Below are 19,226 nucleotides of genomic sequence, written 5' to 3' on the forward strand. Positions count from 1 at the left end.
TCCCGAATCATCGCCTATTCCTTTTTTCCATGTTGTAATCTTTCTGCAATTCTGTGAATGCCTTGCTTTCAAGATTATTAGACCTTGTATCTTAGAATTTGGATTTTAAATTCCACTATCATCTTTTTCCACTAATATTTTTGGAACAATTCTAGTGGAAACATTTTCATGCATTAAACAATTTCAAAACTTTTCTAGAGGCCGGTTAAATGTGTTGGCTAATGTGATTCGGAAGGATTTGGAACAGCTTTTCTGCCAATTTGACCCAAAATTGGAAGCTTCAGAGGAGGTGAGTATCAATTGTGTTGGATACCATGTAATTCGTGCAGTTTCATTTGAAATATGGTTTTAACGTTTTCAAAATTAGCACTTTTATTTTAGGGTTTGTACAGTGTATTTAAGAAATGAGCACATACTGCAATCCACAAGACAGTTAAGACTTTGAAACATATACTGTATTGCATTCTATTAATATTTTGGCTTAAAATAAATTCATAAATTTTGTAAAACTAAATCTGTAAAATTCAGAAGAGAGATTTTGATTTACATATGCAGACACAAAGAAATACAGATGCTGGTTACCAAGGAAAGACACAAAGTGCTAGAGTAACTCAGCAGGTCAGGCAGCATCCCTGGAGAACATGAATAGGTGACGTTTTGGCTCGGGACCCTTCTTCAGACTCTGAAGAATGCTTCCATTAGGCACTAAGCTCTGTCTGGTTACAAGAGCTTGTAAAAACAATGTTTTGCCCATAATGGAAATCAAATGAATAGGAAAGAACAATTATGAATAATGAGGTGGAGATAAAACAGACATTTTAGACCCTATGTAAACTTGTAAACTGCATGCTTTCTGAACCTGTATAGGTTGGTTCATGGGTGCCAAATATGAATTACCAGGTGAAATATCTGGTTGAAATATTATGCTCTTCCAGGTTTCCATTTATTCAATGTAATGCCCAAAATGTCACTGCATGATGTGCAATATTCTGAACTCTATAGGTAGCAGCATACCTTATCTAGTATGCCTTCTTGGTGTTTGGTTGGACATCAAATGGAAAATCCCTCCTAATGTTCTTGACTAGAAACATATGCTCTGCTCTTGTTGGCAAATGGAAATATGAGCTATACTGGTGAATATGCTGTTCATATTTGTGTAATTACATTTTGGGTTAATTTTGAGCAGTCTCCAGTGTGATACTGATACTGAGAGGTCTTATTTTACTTGAAGATTAATCGACTATAGTTTTCTGTGAGAAAATAATCAACCAAAACATCTTTATATCATTAAGGGATCAGGAGATGTTAAGTACCACCTTGGTGTATATCAGGAAAGGCTCAATCGAACAACCAACAAACACATAACCATGTCACTTATGGCAAATCCTTCACATTTGGAAGCAGTCAATCCAGTGGTACAGGGTAAAACCAAAGCCGAGCAGTTTTATCGTGGAGACACTACAGGACAAAAGGTAAGTTTTTTATTTTTAAGTTTCAAATGATTAGCTTCGCTGTTTGCTTAGAGTACTGTTCTCAATTAAACATACTTTGAGTTGCTCGATCCTTAAAAATGGCTTATCATAGCATCATGCAGCAGGAGTCTAATTCAAAGATGGAATCCAAATATTTATTAGCAAAATGCTAATTGCTGGAGGAGCTTGGCAGGCCATGGCATCATCTGGGGACTGAATGGGAAGACAATGTGTCTTACATCTGCAGTTTTATTGTATTTCCTATTTAGTAATGTTTTGTATGTTTTGCGTCTTTAATTTAATACATGCCGTCTCTTTGACTCGTATTCCCAATCTGTTATAACCTTGGAAGTGCCTACACTTAACCATTGGTTAGGGTGAAAGCTTGGGAATATTATTTGATATATTTGTTAATATTTTGCAAAAGTAGAAAGAATAAATGTTTTGTTCATGTTCACTTGGGCATTTGACATTAAATTATTTTTAAATGATTTGGAAATTACATGGATGGAAAATGCCATCTGCAAGTAAGTGACCTTCGTCAAATGTCTTTTGAAAATGTGTTTAATGCTTCATTATTTTTGATTTGATGAAGTTGGTAATATCACATTGAACAAAAAAAACCTTATTTCCCAAACAACTTATCAGGTTATTCAAATAATCTTTCATTTCAAGAAATTATCTTCTTTCCGTCAAAATATTTGTCTGCAGAGCTAGTGCACAGGTGTAGGACAAGAGATATATGTGCTGGAAGGAAGAGGAAGCTGTTGCATGAACTGTCAATGAGCAACAACCAAAGGCCATATTAATCTATCTTATCACAATTTCAAGACTGCAATGAAAATATCATAATTCAGGAAGAATATACTACTGCAGCCAAATAATGCCAATTTATTACATTGTCAAATAATAGCTAATATGACAGCAATGCCTGATTTATTCTGTGCTGTTTAATGTTTATAAATTTAGTTGCCAAATTTGATGCTACTTCTAGGGGAAACCTGTAGGGGGATTCTGATGTGTGATCTCTCATTATTGATTTAAAAAATTGTCAAGTCAGAACGTGTATTTGATTAGCAAGAGCTTTACTTACCAGATTCAAAGGTACGATTAATATATCAAGTAAAAACTAGGCTGACCCTATGAAACTCAAATTGGATAGGGAAAAATATGGACGTAGCAGGGATAAAAGGAACCAAAAGATCTTCTGTAAAGTGGCTACCGAGTGGAGGAGCACATACAATAAAGATGTCGTTATTGATCTGGTATTTAATGACTCATTGCATTACTGAAACTGGGAGAATAGTACAGAACAGCACAAGATAGGCTTGTAACGGATATTAGTTGGGACAAAACAGAAAGTCATGTTGAGCGGATGTATCAACTGGAGGGAGATGGATTATGATGTTTGGTAATATTTTAGTATATTTTAATGATCTGGGTATGTGTGTGCTGATCTTTTTGACATTTAAAGAGCTTTGCAAATACCCAAGTAATCAACGGACAAGTGGTGGCTTTGATTTTTTGCTGAACATTGAAGTAAATCATTTGAGGAAAAAATGTATCCATTATCCCTTGCTAGGGAGCAGATCAGCTGCGTGTGCTCTTCAGGACTATAGGGGAAAGGAACTTCACGTTATGAGCAGTTAGAAGTAACAATGGAATAGTTAACTATAGTCACTGACAAGGGGGTTTCCACCCCCACCTCCCCTCAAAATGAATACTGGCTTGGCCTGCATGTTGCTTGTTTATTGAAGATGATGTCAGGTTTCCTGCGGCATTGTCCTTGACCCTTCCTGCAGAGGTTTTTATTTTAATAAAGGTATGTCAGGTTAAGTAATTCGTACCTTTTTTTAAAGGCTGAAGATTGCATTGGTTTTTCATGAAATACAGTGAGTTATCATGACTAATTCAAAGTTGTTTGTTTTTAACTTTAAAGGTGATGTCCATCCTTCTCCATGGTGATGCTGCTTTTGCTGGCCAGGGCATTGTGTACGAAACATTTCATCTCAGTGATCTCCCATCGTATACCACACACGGTACAATCCATGTAGTTGTCAATAATCAGGTACGAAAAGGCACATTTTACTTGATATGCAGTATTTTCTGACCAGTTAAATGCATTAATTTCCATTGCCAGTACTGAAAGTTATATGTTACTTTTATAGATTGGGTTCACCACAGATCCTCGTGTGGCTCGCTCATCTCCTTACCCTACTGATGTTGCACGTGTTGTGAATGCACCAATTTTTCATGTTAATGGTGATGACCCAGAAGCAGTGATCTATGTATGTAAAGTAGCTGCAGAGTGGAGGAGCACACACAATAAGGATGTCGTTATCGATCTGGTAATTAATGACATTGTATTACTGATATTGGGAGAATAGTAGAAAACATGATAAGATATCCGTTTAAGAAGGAACGGCAGATGCTGGAAAATCGAAGGTAGACAAAAATGCTGGAGGAACTCAGCGGGTGAGGCAGCAACTATGGAGCGAAGGAAATAGGCAATGTTTCGGGCCAAAACCCTCCTTCAGACTGATGTGAGGGGGCGGGAAGAAGAAAGGAAGAGGAGGAGCCAGAGGGCTGAGGGAGAGCTGAGAAGGGGCGGAGACAGTAAGGACTACCTGAAATTAGAGAAGTCAGTGTTCATACCGCTATGGTACAAACTGCCCAAAGCGAATTATGAGGCGCTGCTCCTCCAATTTCCGGTGGTCCTCACTCTGGCCATGGAGGAGGCCCAGGACAGAAAGGTCGGATTCAGAATGGGAGGGGGAGTTGAAGTGCTGAGCCACCGGGAGATCAGGTTGGTTATTACGAACCGAGCGGAGGTGTTCGGCATTGAAAAGATACAGGTGAGCTTGTAATGGATATTGGCTATAACCTGAACTCTGAGATGTAAATGGTAAGAAAGAGACAGGAAGAGTCAGGAGAGTACAATATGAAAGTAAGATTGGGTGGAATTTGTTATTGAATGTGATAATGCTTCTGAGCTCTGTGTGAGCAGAAAGTAGCACCAGGTTAATCTATGCAACACAAAACCAAGGTACCTTGATGTTAGAATACAGATGGAAAAAAAATGAAAAAGCTTCACCTTGCATCTGGCTGTGATACATCTTGCCTCTCCAAGTGTAAGAATTGAAATTGAATTGAATATATTGCAACAACTTTTTTAAATTCATTAAAACATGTATTTTAGGTGTACAATGCTTTTTATACCACCTTATACTGTAATTAATGCATGGCATGTTAGCAAGCTGATTATGGGCTTTTTGAAACAATTTTATCAGCAACTCATTTGTATTTTTTTATTACTCTTTTGCTTTCAGCTATGATATATTTGGTTGTATCCTTTTTATTTTCACTGATAGGTTTGCTATCGTAGAAGGGGACACAATGAAGTGGATCAACCCATGTTTACACAGCCTCTCATGTACAAACAGATTCAACAACAAGTGCCTGTTGTGAAGAAGTATGCTGATCAATTGATATCAGAAGGAGTTCTAACATTACAGGAGTTTGAGGTCTGCATATTTTATGTCTCTAATTTTTGGTGATATCTTAGGCTGGGTATATGTGTGAGCTCTTTCTTGCTTTGAAGTATGTTAATTTAATTCCATTCTTGTGACGATGTTTAACTCAGGCCTGCACTTTGGTTAAAATGTAATTTTGTATTCGCTGTTGGAAAATGTCAAATTAGCCAGAACAATTTGACGTGAATTATCGTCTCCTTCCTGGAAATGTCATTTTTCCACGTATGTCCTTGCAATGAACACCTGACCTCCTTTCAGATGGCATCTCTTCTTAGAGTAGTTAGGGCCTAGAGATGGAACTGTGTATAAAACAAAATTATCTTGCATGCTTTCCTAATTTTCAGTACCATTAGGTAATCAGAAACATTTTGAGATGATAATCGCCATCAGTGACGCGTTTGTGATTATGAACTTGTAAAATGAACATTGCAATAGTCGTTAATAGTTATAATGAAATTATGAATTCGGGTTATGGTTGAATGCATTTCTTTCCAGATTAACAAAATGTGATCCATCAAACCACGTAATTTACAAATAGTCCAGCTCGCTGAATAGTGATCTTCTGTATTTGAATGTGTTTTGCAGGAGGAAGTAGCAAACTATGATAGGATTTGTGAGGAAGCTTACACCAGAGCAAAAGATGAGAAAATTCTTCAAATCAAAGAGTGGCTGGATTCCCCTTGGCCAGGTGAGCAATATTTGGAAAGGTTTAAGGGTGAGGGCAGTAGAAGCATATCATTGACTCGTTCTAAAGGAGATGAAACCACTATATGAGACAGAAGTGCCGAAATAGGCACAATTGAAGTGCAACTCACGTTTTTGTGAATCAGCAATTTAAATAAACAAGCAAAATTGACTTTTATAGTTTAGATTGTAAAATCAGCTCATTCTCATTACAACCTCTAATTATTTCCAGCAAAGATAATTTATCTGTCTTAAGATGAGGATTGATCTTGCCTTGCTGTAACATTTCTGGACTCATGTTGTGCTAAATGGTGCGGCTCATTGTCTTGTAACATGTTTTAATTGATCTTTTGTTCAATCAATGCTATAATTTTCCACATGTACTGCCTGGTTAATGATCATCAAAACATATTTTTGTCTCAGGTTTCTTCGATCAGAATGGAGAACCGAAAAGTATGACTTGTCCTCCAACAGGCATTTCTGAGGATGTCCTGGATCAAATTGGGAATATAGCTAGTTCAGTGCCAGTTGAAAATTTTATCATTCATCGAGGTATCTATCTTTATTGGTAAACTGTATTTCTGAGAATGTGTATATGAAAATCTTTTTTATATAAAGATGTACAACAATGTTCCAGGACTCGAAGACCTGAGCTAAATAGAGAGGTTCAGCGGGCTAGGTATTTATTTCTTGGAGCGCAAGAGGCTGAGGGGTATCTTATATCGACGTGTAAAAGTTCAAGGGGAATAGATACGATGAATGCACACTTTCCTCAGGGTAGGATAATCAAGCACCAGAGGTCATAGGTTTAAGGCGAAGTGAGATTTAATAGGACCTTAAGGGCAAACCTTTACGCACAGAAGGTGATGGGTTATGGACCAAGTTGCCAGAGGAAGTGGATGAGGCAGATAGCATAATAACCTTTAAAATAAATCTGATGGGTACATGGATAAAATATGTTGAGAGTCAGTGTTTCATGTTGGGACACTGCATCTAAACTGAAAGCGTAGAGAAGAAGTAGCCAGTAAAAGATGTGCTGGAAAGGAGGTGGGCAAAAACTGGCAAGTCAAAGATGGATACTGGATGAAGAGGAGTTGATTGGCAGATGGCATCCAGGTTGGGGAGGAAAGGGTGGAGATAGCAGCAGAGGCTGGGATAAGTGGAGAACTAAAGGCTGCAGAATTTGGGATAGGGAATGGCGGTAAAGAATGGCACTGTACGAGGCAGGATGGTGGCAATTGGGACCAACAGAGGGAAGGGAGGGGTGAGCAGTACCAGGATGGGGTGGGGGATTATCGTGGGAGAGTGAGCGGGGATGGGAGGCAAAGAAATGCACTGATAGGAGCTGTGGGGTAAAGTGGGAAGAGCAGGGTAGGTGAGGGGACCAGGGTATTTAGAAGGAGAGAGACATGGACTGAGGCAATGCAGGTTACAAGAAATTGGAGAATTCAATGTCTCAGTTGAGTTGTAGACACCCCACTCCAGTTATCACCTACCCAGACTCACCCTGACTATGGAGGAGGCTGAGAACAGACAGACCATGAGGGATTAGGAAGGGGAATTCAAATGGATGACAACAGGGAGATCCAGAAGACCACTGTTCAAGTGTGCTCTACAGTAGCCTCATCTGTGTTTAGTCTCAACAAGGTACAGGAGGCCTCATTGAGAGAGCCAAATGCAACAGATGAGGTTGGAGGAAGTGAAGATGAATCTGTTTCATCTGGAAGGGCCATTTAGGTCCGTGGATGGAGACAAAGGAAGAAGTGTAGGGTCAGAGCAAACCAGGGAGTCACAGAGAAAGTGGTCCCGACAGGAAGCAGAAAGCAGTGGGGAGGGGCAATGGTCAGTTTGCCGGACCACAACAACAGCGGTTTTGACCATGTTGTGTTTTTTGCTGCAGTGAAAAATCTAAGACCTGAAATGGAGACAGACGGAGAAGTTATTGCAACAACAATATATAAATTAAATAGTGCCTCTGAAATATCCTCTTAAGCTCAGAAGTTTTCTCGTGCCCCAATAAACTTGATCTTTAAAATACTCTTGTGGATTGGAAACCCTCCACACACATTTAATTAAAAAATTAAAATCCTTAATACGTATGAGACTTAATATTTCAATCCCGGCGTTGATCTTAAGTGCATGTTCCAACTTTTTCTCATGCACAGTAAAATATTTAAAAGCTTAATTTAAAATTGTTTTCTTTTCTGTCCGTGAGGATTCGTGTCCCGTGAGCTGCTCAGTCGGCTTGGTGGCCCTACAGCTCCTGGACTGATGCCTGACAACAACCAATGCTGGGGGAAAAAATAGAATCCTCTGCCACAGAGATCACAAGAATTCTGTAGGCAGCTTCCTTTTGAAGCTAACGGAGTACTGCTGTTTTCGCCCTTGATTCCAAAAGTGGGCTAATTAGATTACATAGCAGTCAAAATGAAACCAAACCTGTTAAAAATCTAGAGGTTCACAGTTTTTGTTTGTTTGTGCTGTTGTTAGAGATACAATATTGATTTAACATTGCAAGTTTTTGAGCTTTGCTTGGAAAGGTTGGCCATCTGCAGTGCATCTGAGATAGTAGCTGTGATGTAATGTCAATAAGAACTCTGTTTAAGGAAGGGAACGTTTAGTCAGGTTCAATAAAATTAATGTTCCCATTTCACTGTGCATACATTTTTCCAGGTGGCAATGTAAACAGCAACCCATCTTTGGTGGTAATTGACTGTGCAATTCTGCTAATCACAGATTTATTTACAGGAAACCATTATGGTTTGATAGCATAAGAAAATCTCTGGGGTAATATTGCACAAAAATCTTGTTTTCATTTCTGCTTAGGAGTCTATGCTATGGAGCTAAAATTTACTGGCTGTAGTAATTAATGCATGAAATCGAGCAATGTTAGAAAAATGGAAGATTATGGGTACAGCACTGTCAATCTCTTCAATACTCAAATTATGCACCCAACAATAAGGTTAAATAAATATTTTGAATATATATCCAAAGGAGCCACACAGTTCTCAGAAGCAGTAAAGAGCAAAGCTATTATCCTATGAATTAATCATTTGGCACATTTTGCACAGACAATTTTCACAGTGATGTTTACTCACCAACGGCTGTTTATTTTGTTATATAACTTAATGTGCATAACAAAATGTTCTCAAGCCAAGCTGGAACTCCCTGTTCAAAAATAATTGTGCAAAATTTTATGAATCTTTGTTTACAATTTAAAACAAAAGTTACAAGAATTATTTTGTTGTGTAGCTACAACTGTCATTGCACCTCAAATGCTTTGCATGGGCTGCTCCATTGATCATGTGTCCATGAAAGTTATCATTTCAATTGTTAAATCTCCTAATTGGATGCTCAGTGTTCCTTAAGGAATTTGACATACATGAGTATGACTCTCCATCTGTTCTTGAATACAGCACGTACTAACAATATGTGTGCTCTATTTTAACTGCACCTCACCCATTTGAGGTTAGCATATATTTCACTTACTGTAAAATGGCATCATGCGCTACAGAGGAGAAGTAATTGACTTGTGTTTCCAGGTTTTTAATCTGGTCTTGGGTCATCCATTTAATTGCATACGTTATTCTTCAGCGTTAATTGCGACTGGCTTCCAATGTGTACCATGAAACTGCAAGCAGCAAAAGAATGAGTGAATAGTGTATGTACAGTTGGTAGTGTTGAGATCCTTTAAATCTTCTGCACAACACAATATATGTTCCGCCTTGCACTGCTTCAGTATTGAATTAAAGTTCTATTTTGTGTCATTTAATTTTTGGATATGATTTCAAATCTGACTCATCTTGAATCAAGTAACAAGCTCCTACAAATAAAGGAGAATCACGCACTAGTTGAAAATAAAACAATAATTTAACCTTATGAAATTGATGACTCAATAGCTTTGAAAACTTCCTGAACATTTTGCTAATTATCTGAAGAGCTATGTATAATTTTTTTTCCAGGTTTGTCTCGCATTTTGAAAGGACGAGCAGAGATGATTAAGGATCAAATGGTCGATTGGGCCCTGGCAGAGTACATGGCATTTGGTTCTTTACTGAAAGAAGGAATACATGTGAGGCTTAGTGGACAAGATGTTGAACGAGGTACCTTCAGGTAAACATATAGCGTTATCCAAGCATGTCCACTGCCCTTTTTGTATTTAATCTCACAGAAAGCAGTCAATATAATTTGTCTGGTTTTACTCTCTAAGGTCATGTCACAATCTATTCCTCGTGTTCTATAATTCAGTAATGTAGAATATCATGATACACAGATGGAGGCAGTTGTGTGTCCACTGACTTGATGAATACTGGAAGCTATCATTTATTTATTGTCATTTAAATATGGTCCTGGTGTAATTTTTATTGGAACGTACAAAATGAAGGGTAACACATTCCAAAGCCATGCTGCAATGGTAAAAATTATTTTATTTAATGTTAAATTCTTAATTTATGCTGCTTTGAAATATGCAAATTTCACAAAACTGTTATTAAACACATCTGAGGTTTTTTATTTCTAGGATCAGTTGTTAGCTATTTTATAAGAAATCTTAGTATATTAGTGTCAGCATTCACCATACAGTAAATTAATCTCGGGCTTTTTATGCTTAAATTGTGGTCACATTATTTTTACTTTTTCAATTAAATTTGATTGATGTTTGATGAGCTGTAAGCATAATTGTGAAAATTCCATTTACATTTGCAAGAAAGTGTAAAGGAATCTCAGATACTTGATGAACATAAAGTAGAATTCCATTTGTAGCCAGATGGAAAAATATACACATTTAAGTTATTTAATGCAGAACAATAGACAAATTTACTTGCTAAATTATTTCAATCTGTTTGTTGCATCTACAAAATACATTTTAATTAGGCATGGTCATTCACTTTTCCCCGATTAAAATTGAACGCAAATAAAAACAAAATGCTGAAAAATCTCAGCAGTTATCATTATTGTGGAAAGATAAACAGTTACCACTTCAGATTTGGAATCCTGCCGCAGAGCTGAGAAAAGGAAAACACGTTGTTCTGGGTAGCAAAGAAAGTAGGAGAGAGCAAAGGGTGGAATAAAGGCAATTCTCCTGATAAGTAATAAGTAATGAAGCAATTAAGCTCCTTTGTCTGTGTCATGTGTAGATAAAATCGTAAAGCCTGTACAATGTTGGGCCATTTACACAGAGGCTAGACTACAAATGAATGAAACAATGAACAAAAGGGGATGACAGGCAAAAAATACAGCCAGTCCTGAGACAAACAGAAAGAAACAACAAATTACCTCCAGCCGGTGAATTTTATATTGGGTGCTGCAGGCTGGGGTGTTGTTCCTCAAGCTTGCACTAAGCCATGTTATAACAGGAAGACACAGATGAGAGGTCAGAGTGGAAATGGGATAGTGAATTAAAGTAACAGGCAACTGGAAACTCCTGGATATTGAACGTAGGTGTTCCGCAAAGTGATTCCAGTGCTGCAATTTTTGATTTTTATTAGAGAGAACAGAACGTCTTTTTGAATTGATTAAATTAATACTTTTCGTTTGTTAGTTGTCTTTTAGTAAGTAGCTGGTGTATAAAGATTGCAAGGAAACATATTTCCGTCTGAATTACATCCAACGTAGAAGTAATGCATTTTGGTTGTACACCATTTGCTGCTTATTACAGTATTTCTTTGCATTTGTCTGGATTTTAAAGTCGAACATTATTGCATTCACAGTCATCGCCATCATGTATTACATGATCAAGAGGTAGATAAGAAGACCTGTGTGCCAATGAACCATTTGTGGCCAAATCAAGCACCTTATACAGTGTGTAACAGTTCGCTTTCAGAATTTGGTGTCTTGGGTATGTTAAATTATTTTTTCTTTGCTATTTCAAGTGTTAGATTCAAAATGAAGTAAAGACAATCTGTACAAAATTCATGCATAGTCAGAGATTGCATATATTCATGAGAAAAAAACCATTTGTTATAAATTTATTTATAAAACCATTTGTTATTTTGTAAAGATGGTAAATCATGTTTATTGATATTTGGTGCACTTTAACCCCATGTGATTTTTTTTTTCTATTACAAATCTCAAATTGTGGAGTACAGAGGCAAATAAATGATGGGTGTTTGTCCCAAACATTATGGAGGGCACTGTATATATTTCTGTGCAGATTGGTGCAAATGTTTTCTGTTGGAATGATTTTCAACAAACAATTTTTTTTTTGGACATTTTCCATATGTTTTACTGTTTTGTTGATGTTTAATTCCATGAACACAGTAAACTAACTCGGTGAACCAGAATTAGACTGGAGTTATGGGATTTTCCTCTATTCTCTTGTGTATCAAATAAGCAGGCACGAGACAAAAATCATTGCAAACAAACCTAGAAATGGTTGGGTTTCCAGATGTTCCTCTATAGTACTGTCATCTGTTCACAACTTGGAGGCTTTCTATCGTGTCGGTGTTGAACGCAAATTGAGCATCTGGGTTTATGAAGTTCTCCAGTGGGAGTATTTTCTGCAATGGTTGACATGTTTGAAGTTTACATATGATCTCACCTGTAACAGAATTGCAAATCCAGTTGACATTGTAAGGATTTCGTAATCCTTGAAATAAGTGGAGATTCTTATTTAGCAATAAATGTTCATTTCCCGGAGCAGTGATGTTAAATAATTACATAGCCCAACATTCTTGCATATTCTATGCCAGGTTGCTAGTTGATATGAACCATTTTAGTGTAGGATAAATTCAAAATTTAATTCACAACTTTATTGTCTCTTCCACTGCCTCTTTGTTCGGCTACTTGTCTGGCTTTTGGTCTCGGGCAATGTGAATTTTGTTTATCAGAGATAAACTTGGGGAAAAGGATATGAAAACTTTGGGGGGGAAATTGCAGATGATATAAATATGTTTCTACAAAGGGAATCTGCTGGAAAACATTCAACAGGCCATGTTCCCACCCAAATTCCATATTTGTGACTAGTTGTGATTGCATGTCAGAACTACTACATGGTGAGATGTTTATAATGTTTCCCTCTTTCAATTAAAGCAAAACATGTTAACACATTTATGCATAGTAGAATGGTCTGAGCATATTGTAGCCAGTACTATACTTTGAAGAGTAATTTTCAAATGTAGTCGCTGCTGTCATTTAGCCAGTTTCCTTAACACTTTCTAAGTTGAAATAAAACGTGATTTATAGATTACTTAACAACCAATACTAATTTATTGTTTGAGATAAGTGTCATAAACAAAGAGTTGTATAGTGTTATCTTGTTGTCCGATGGAGATCCATCAACATTCAGCCAAAGCATGAATTTTATTGATAGGACACCCATGGAAATTGGCAACTGACCTGTTAAACTACAAGGCACCCTTTCATTTTTCCTTTCTAAAGTTGCCAATGGACAATTGAATTATATGTTTTATTGTAAAGAGCTCTCTTAAAACAACAGTGCTGCCTTTTGATGACACACATGTAAGGTTTTATGTACGAGCTGCATGTTTACCTTTTGCTTCTGATCATGACTTGGTACATCCATTTCCAGATCCCATGTATTGTAATCTCTAGAGTTTTGCAGCTTTTTCTTTTTTGAGAATGATTTCTTTTTGATTTTGTTCAATTTCATATGTGCATGTATGATCAAAGTTGAACAGGCAGCTGGTTAAATTAACATCCGATAAATGTGGAGCCTTATAAAGGCAAGCCAGCTGGGTTTTGGCTGCTTTGTGGCATTTTCCACATGAGAATTGCACATTTGAATAAGTAAATTTAATCCTGTATCTTATGTGTGCAAGTATTTTGCATTTTCTGTAATTAAAAATGTATAGCTGGGATGACACCATGTGTTTTATAACATATTTGTAAAGGTCCCTGCTTTTATCATATAAACACATCAGTTCATCATACTTTTTACTTGAGATTTGACTTCTAAATTCTCAAGGCTATTCTTTTCATTCAGGATATCATGTTGAAAGTCTTCACCATTGTAAAATACCCACCATGTTGCTGTGCTCCCCATACTCGGGGGAATGAATTCAACCTTTGCTCTCATGGTTGTACTCTTGTGCTTCTGCAATCTCACGAAGACAAACGTTGACCTGCCCTTGCTTCTTGGACGCTTCACTCCCACTCCACTTAATTTGTGCATTTATTTCCACCATCAGTTTATAAAACTATATCCCTGTTACAATGAGTTACTTTCTTATAACACTCAGTTATTTTTACTTTCCATCTGATTTTTGAGACTAAGATAAGAACAAAAAAGATTCCACCGACTCCAAGATTCCAAAATGACTTTCAGTTTGATTCAATTCCAAATTTACTTTTTTGTAATGCACTGTGCTGAAACATTTTTAGAAATAAAAACAGATACCACAACAATATGGAAAATAAACAAATTTAATCACAATACAGTAAAAATAACACTTTTTCCTTTATTTTTTCGCATTTTGTCATCACTGCCAAGAATAGTGCTTATTGCCCATCACCTCATTGTTCATGAGAAGGTGGTGAAAACCACCCTTGAACCGCTGACCCTTCTGATTCAGTGCCCTGCATTCAGTGCTCATCCTGTGATCTTCTCTACAATGGAGACATCAAAAATAGATTGGATGATTGCTTTGCAGAGCACTTTAGTTCAGCCCATTGGCATGACCACGAGCATCCAGTTACCAGTCACTTTTGAAAGCCACTAAGTTTATTCAGCTCCGAACACATTGACAATAAGAACACCTACATCAGGATGCTATTTGTTGACCACGGGTCATTCTTCAACACCATATCACCTGTAGACCTCGACCTTGGCTGTGGGTCTCCATCTATAATGGGCATGTGGAATTCTTGACTGGCAGACCTCAGTTAATTAAAATTGGTAATAATCTTTCCTCCACCGTGATCCCCAACACCGCCACTCAAGTTGTGTGCCTTGTTCCTTGCTTGACTCCCTGTACACCTTGGCCAAATTCATCGCCAACCCAATGTTTAAGTTTGCTGATGTATCACTGTTATCAGTCGGACCTACAGCAATGATAAAATGAGGACCAGGAACAAGATTTAGAACCGTCTCATGCAGTCAGGGCAATAGCATACCCCTTTACATCAGCAAGACAAAAATATTTTAGTTGGTGATCTGAGGAAGCAAGGGGGTAATACAAACCTGGTTTCATCACCAGAGATTCTGTAGAGATGGTCAACAAGTCAATTTCTTAGACATTCATATCACCAGCACCTAACTTTCCGTAAGTTCAACAGCAATTTTTAATTGCACAGAATATATTGCAGGAAGCCAGATTCTTCAGCCTAAACAGTCTTTTCTGCTCCACTTGAGACATCATTTTTCCTTATCTAACTCTATTAGCATTACCCTGTAGAACATAGAACAAGTACCTCACAGGACCACAGCCTACAAAAACCATGTCAAACATGATGCCATGGTAAACTAATCTCATCTGCCAGTTCATGATCCGTATCCCCCCCATTGCTTACATATCCATGTGTCTAGCCCTCTTAATGCCATTATCAGATCTTCCTCGCCCATTTCTCATGGCAGCGCATTCCAGGCCAACCACTCTATGTAAAATAACTTGCCATACACATCTTTAAACTTTACCCCTTTTCAGATTCAGATTCAATTTTAATTGTCATTGTCATTGTCGGTGTACAGTACAGAGACAACGAAATGCATTTAGCATCTCCCTTGAAGAGCGACATAGCAAACGATTTGAATAAATAATAATAAGTGTCCGGGGGGGGGTGGTGATTGGCAGTCACCGAGGTACGTTGTTGAGTAGAGTGACAGCCGCCGGAAAGAAGCTGTTCCTCGACCTGCTGGTTCGGCAACGGAGAGACCTGTAGCGCCTCCCGGATGGTAGGAGGGTAAACAGTCCATGGTTGGGGTGAGAGTAGTCCTTGGCGATGCTGAGCGCCCTCCGCAGACAGCGCTTGCTTTGGACAGACTCAATGGAGGGGAGCGAGGAACCGGTGATGCGTTGGGCAATTTTTCACCACCCTCTGCAATGCCTTCCAGTCGGAGACAGAGCAGTTGCCATACCATACTGTGATGCAGTTGGTAAGGATGCTCTCTTTTTTTGTACAAAGTACAGCAAATAGTTAAAAGTTATCACATGGTGATTTGTAACTTTGTTACAGCTGTTCAAAAGTCTTAAATGCACATTCTGTTTTAATTTGTACTTATTTTCTAACCTAGGTTTTGAGCTTGGATTTGCTATGGCAAATCCTAATGCTCTGGTCTGTTGGGAGGCTCAGTTTGGTGATTTTTACAACACAGCGCAGTGCATTTTGGATCAATTTGTAAGCTCGGGCCAAACAAAGTGGATCAGAAATAATGGAATTGTGCTCCTTCTACCCCACGGAATGGAGGGGATGGTAAGAATTCTTTATTCAGTACATACCTAGACATACATATTGATGAGTCCTTTGGTAAAAGTATCACAGGTTGTTGGTAGTTTATTTTCAAAACTGTGTTTCACTGCTGGGTGGATGTTTGGATGTTTTGAAATGAATTAGGAATGTAAAGCACTGGGGCTATTTGATAATTTTCATTTAAGATGAATGTATATTCCCCTCTTGGAATATTCTTCCATTATATTTAAAAATTGAGACCTGACATCGAGTTATACAGTTCTCCAGCATGATATTAATGACAACTGCTAAGGAACAGTAGTTTAAAGAACAGAGAACTTATGGTCCATTAAGTTAATTTGACAATTTATCTCGCATATTCCAGAATACAGAAATAGACCTATGAAACTTAACCATTTTGTGAACTTACAAATAGAACTCTTTGCAATTCTTGCATTTGGAGACTTTCATATGAAAGTGTTCCCCAAAGGCATATTGGTCACAGAGTAAATGGTGGAATTGTACAAAATAAAAATACATCAATTGTATGCTTATTTCTTGGTAGAAATAATCTGTCCCTATTGTTATAGGATCATGTTAATAAAATATTATTCACTCATATTTGTTCTGGTATGTCAATGGATAGCTTAAAATAGTTGTGCATGCATTCTCAACGCTCGTGGAAAGTTTGGGGAAAAATTGGATCTGTTGTGTTCAGGACTAAGTTCTGGGTGCTTTGAGAATTTGCCCCACTTTGAACCATTGTACAGCTGTCAGTTTTTGTCAGGTTCCTGTTTATAGCAATTAATTAATCTTCCAATTATTTTTTTTCAGGGTCCAGAGCATTCTTCAGCTAGACCAGAACGATTCTTGCAGATGAGTAATGAAAATTCAGATGTATATCCTGTGAGTATGTGTCATTCTGTTATTGCCTTTTATTTAAGCTCTGTAGCTCAACATCTGTTGACAAAGTAATACAAAAGTACAACAAAAACTGACCAGCTCCTGTACCTTTACTTCTGGGTCTTTTTTTTAAAGTAGAAATATGTGAAAGTGGCACTTGTTGTTGCTTAAGTATGTAAAGGCACCTTGTGTTTTGCGTGTGCTTGATTTACACATTTTTAGAATAATGCATTTGATTAATTATTACCGAAGTTTAATTTACGTGCTCCTATTTTTAGAGTAAGGCGTTCAAATTTATGCCTGGCATTCCATGGCAGCGTAGTCACTTGCAGTACTTGGCATTTGTTTGATTTACATGCCTTTTGGTCTACACGCTGCTTATCCCATTTGTAAAATTATACTTTGATGTACCACTGTGAGAACCCTTTGTTTACATGTAGCAATGACATGGATTGCTTTACCATTTTCAAAGATTAAGGATGGTGTAAATAAACGTGGAGAATATTTCAGAAAAACATTGAGATGTTTTGCAACATGATTGCTGTTTGAACTTTTTGAATAATTCTTTTTCTTCAGAGTTATACGGAAGACTTTGAAGTAAAGCAACTGTTTGACTGTAACTGGATTATAGTAAACTGCTCCACACCAGCAAGCTACTTTCATGTGTTGAGGAGGCAGATCCTGTTACCATTTAGGAAACCGGTATAAAAATCCTCTACTACTTCCTCAGTTATAATTTCATAAGTTGTTTAAAATGTTTTAAAGGGATTGGCATGCTGTATGTTATGAAATTTTACAAGCAAGATTAACTCTGTACTCAAGATTCATTTAAAAATCATAATTCTAAGCAAGATTGGACCATTTGGTTCTGGCTTACTGCGTGCCTTCTTCATGTGTTCGGAAACTATAACATCTGGTGTCAAAAAATCTATTGTGCTCTAACCTTGATTGTATCCAATTGTCTGAGGTGGAGAATTCCAATAATTCATAATTGCATTTGTAAATATTTTTTTCCTTAGTTATCCCAAGACTACACCCCCTGTTGCTAGACCCTCCATCTAAAATAAGCAACTTGGCATCTTCTTTGAAAAACTGCTTCCCAACGAGTTTAGGCCAACCTTTTAGGACATCCCCTCAACTCAGGAATCAATCCTGCAAAACCTACACTGCACTGACTTTAGCGGTTTATTATTTCAGTATGGAGAGCATTGTCTCGTATAAATGGATAAAACCATGACAATCTCTGCAAAGCGTTCATCTGTATGTTAGACTGTGCATAAAATCCAGCATACATTTTGTGTTCCTGATCTCTTGCTTCACCTGCATATTTACCACTTGTGCTCTTTTTTCAGTTGATCATCTTCACGCCAAAATCTTTGCTAAGACACCCCGAGGCCAAGTCATCTTTTGATGAAATGGCTACAGGTAATTCATTTTAATATTTAAAAACATCAACGTTTTGCAAATAACTTTGTAAAGAGTTATAAAACTTTGAATGCCATATTGGGGTGGAGGTTCTGCTGTAGGCTTAATTAACGTGAATAAAGACATTGTCCAACTCATCCATGCTGCCTTTTTAAGCGAGTTCCATTTGCCCGCAATTGTCCCAGATTTCTCTCAACCTTTCCTATCCATGTCCTTGCTCAATGTCTGTTAAATGTTATTATACCTGCCTCAACCACTTCGTCTGGCAGTTTGCTCTACATACGTATCACCTTGTGTATGAAAAGCTGCTGTTCAGATTTCTATTAAAACATGTCCCTCACATCTTAAAAGATTAGAGAAACGCAAAATGTTTTTCTTGGAAAAGTAGAACATTTTTACCATAAATTAGTGATTGTCGCTTGAAACTTTTTCAAATTGTGTTCATAACCTCTTATCTACAATGAGTTGACTACCTAGAGCGAGTGAATATAAAGAGGATGTTTCCATTAATGAGAAGTCTAGGATCAGAGGGCACAGCCTCAGAAAAAAAGGATGTATTTTTAGAATGTAGATGGGGAAGAATTTCTTCAGTCATAGGATGGTGAATCTGTGGAATTTATTGCCACAGACTGCTGTGGAGGCCAAGTTATTGGGCACTTTAGAAGCGGAGATTGATATGTTTTGCCAAGGATGGGGTTGAGAGGAAAAAATAGATTAGCCATGATTGAATGGTGCAGCAGACTCGATGGATTAAATGGCCTATGCTTCTATGTCCAGTGGACCCACTCCCCAACACCTGAGCCTTCAAGTCTCCTATCAAAGTTTGCACTAATTAACATATTTGCCCCGCAAGTCAATTGTAGAA

At 37.5% G+C, this 19,226-nt stretch overlaps 1 protein-coding gene across 1 annotated transcript in view; it reads left to right on the forward strand.

The window, feature by feature from the left end:
* The window catches only part of LOC129712906 (2-oxoglutarate dehydrogenase-like, mitochondrial), a 47,936-nt gene that overhangs the window by 23,191 nt on the left and 5,519 nt on the right, over positions 1-19,226 (forward strand). The window contains 13 exon segments of the mRNA XM_055661659.1: positions 199-289; positions 1,293-1,472; positions 3,412-3,540; positions 3,641-3,820; positions 4,844-4,996; positions 5,591-5,693; positions 6,113-6,241; positions 9,652-9,802; positions 11,398-11,525; positions 15,879-16,057; positions 16,868-16,939; positions 17,513-17,638; positions 18,289-18,361. Of these exon segments, the coding sequence (XP_055517634.1) occupies positions 199-289; positions 1,293-1,472; positions 3,412-3,540; positions 3,641-3,820; positions 4,844-4,996; positions 5,591-5,693; positions 6,113-6,241; positions 9,652-9,802; positions 11,398-11,525; positions 15,879-16,057; positions 16,868-16,939; positions 17,513-17,638; positions 18,289-18,361 (1,694 nt within the window).

Source organism: Leucoraja erinacea, chromosome 34, assembly GCF_028641065.1.
Source record: "Leucoraja erinacea ecotype New England chromosome 34, Leri_hhj_1, whole genome shotgun sequence".
NCBI classification, from domain to species: Eukaryota; Metazoa; Chordata; class Chondrichthyes; order Rajiformes; family Rajidae; genus Leucoraja; species Leucoraja erinaceus.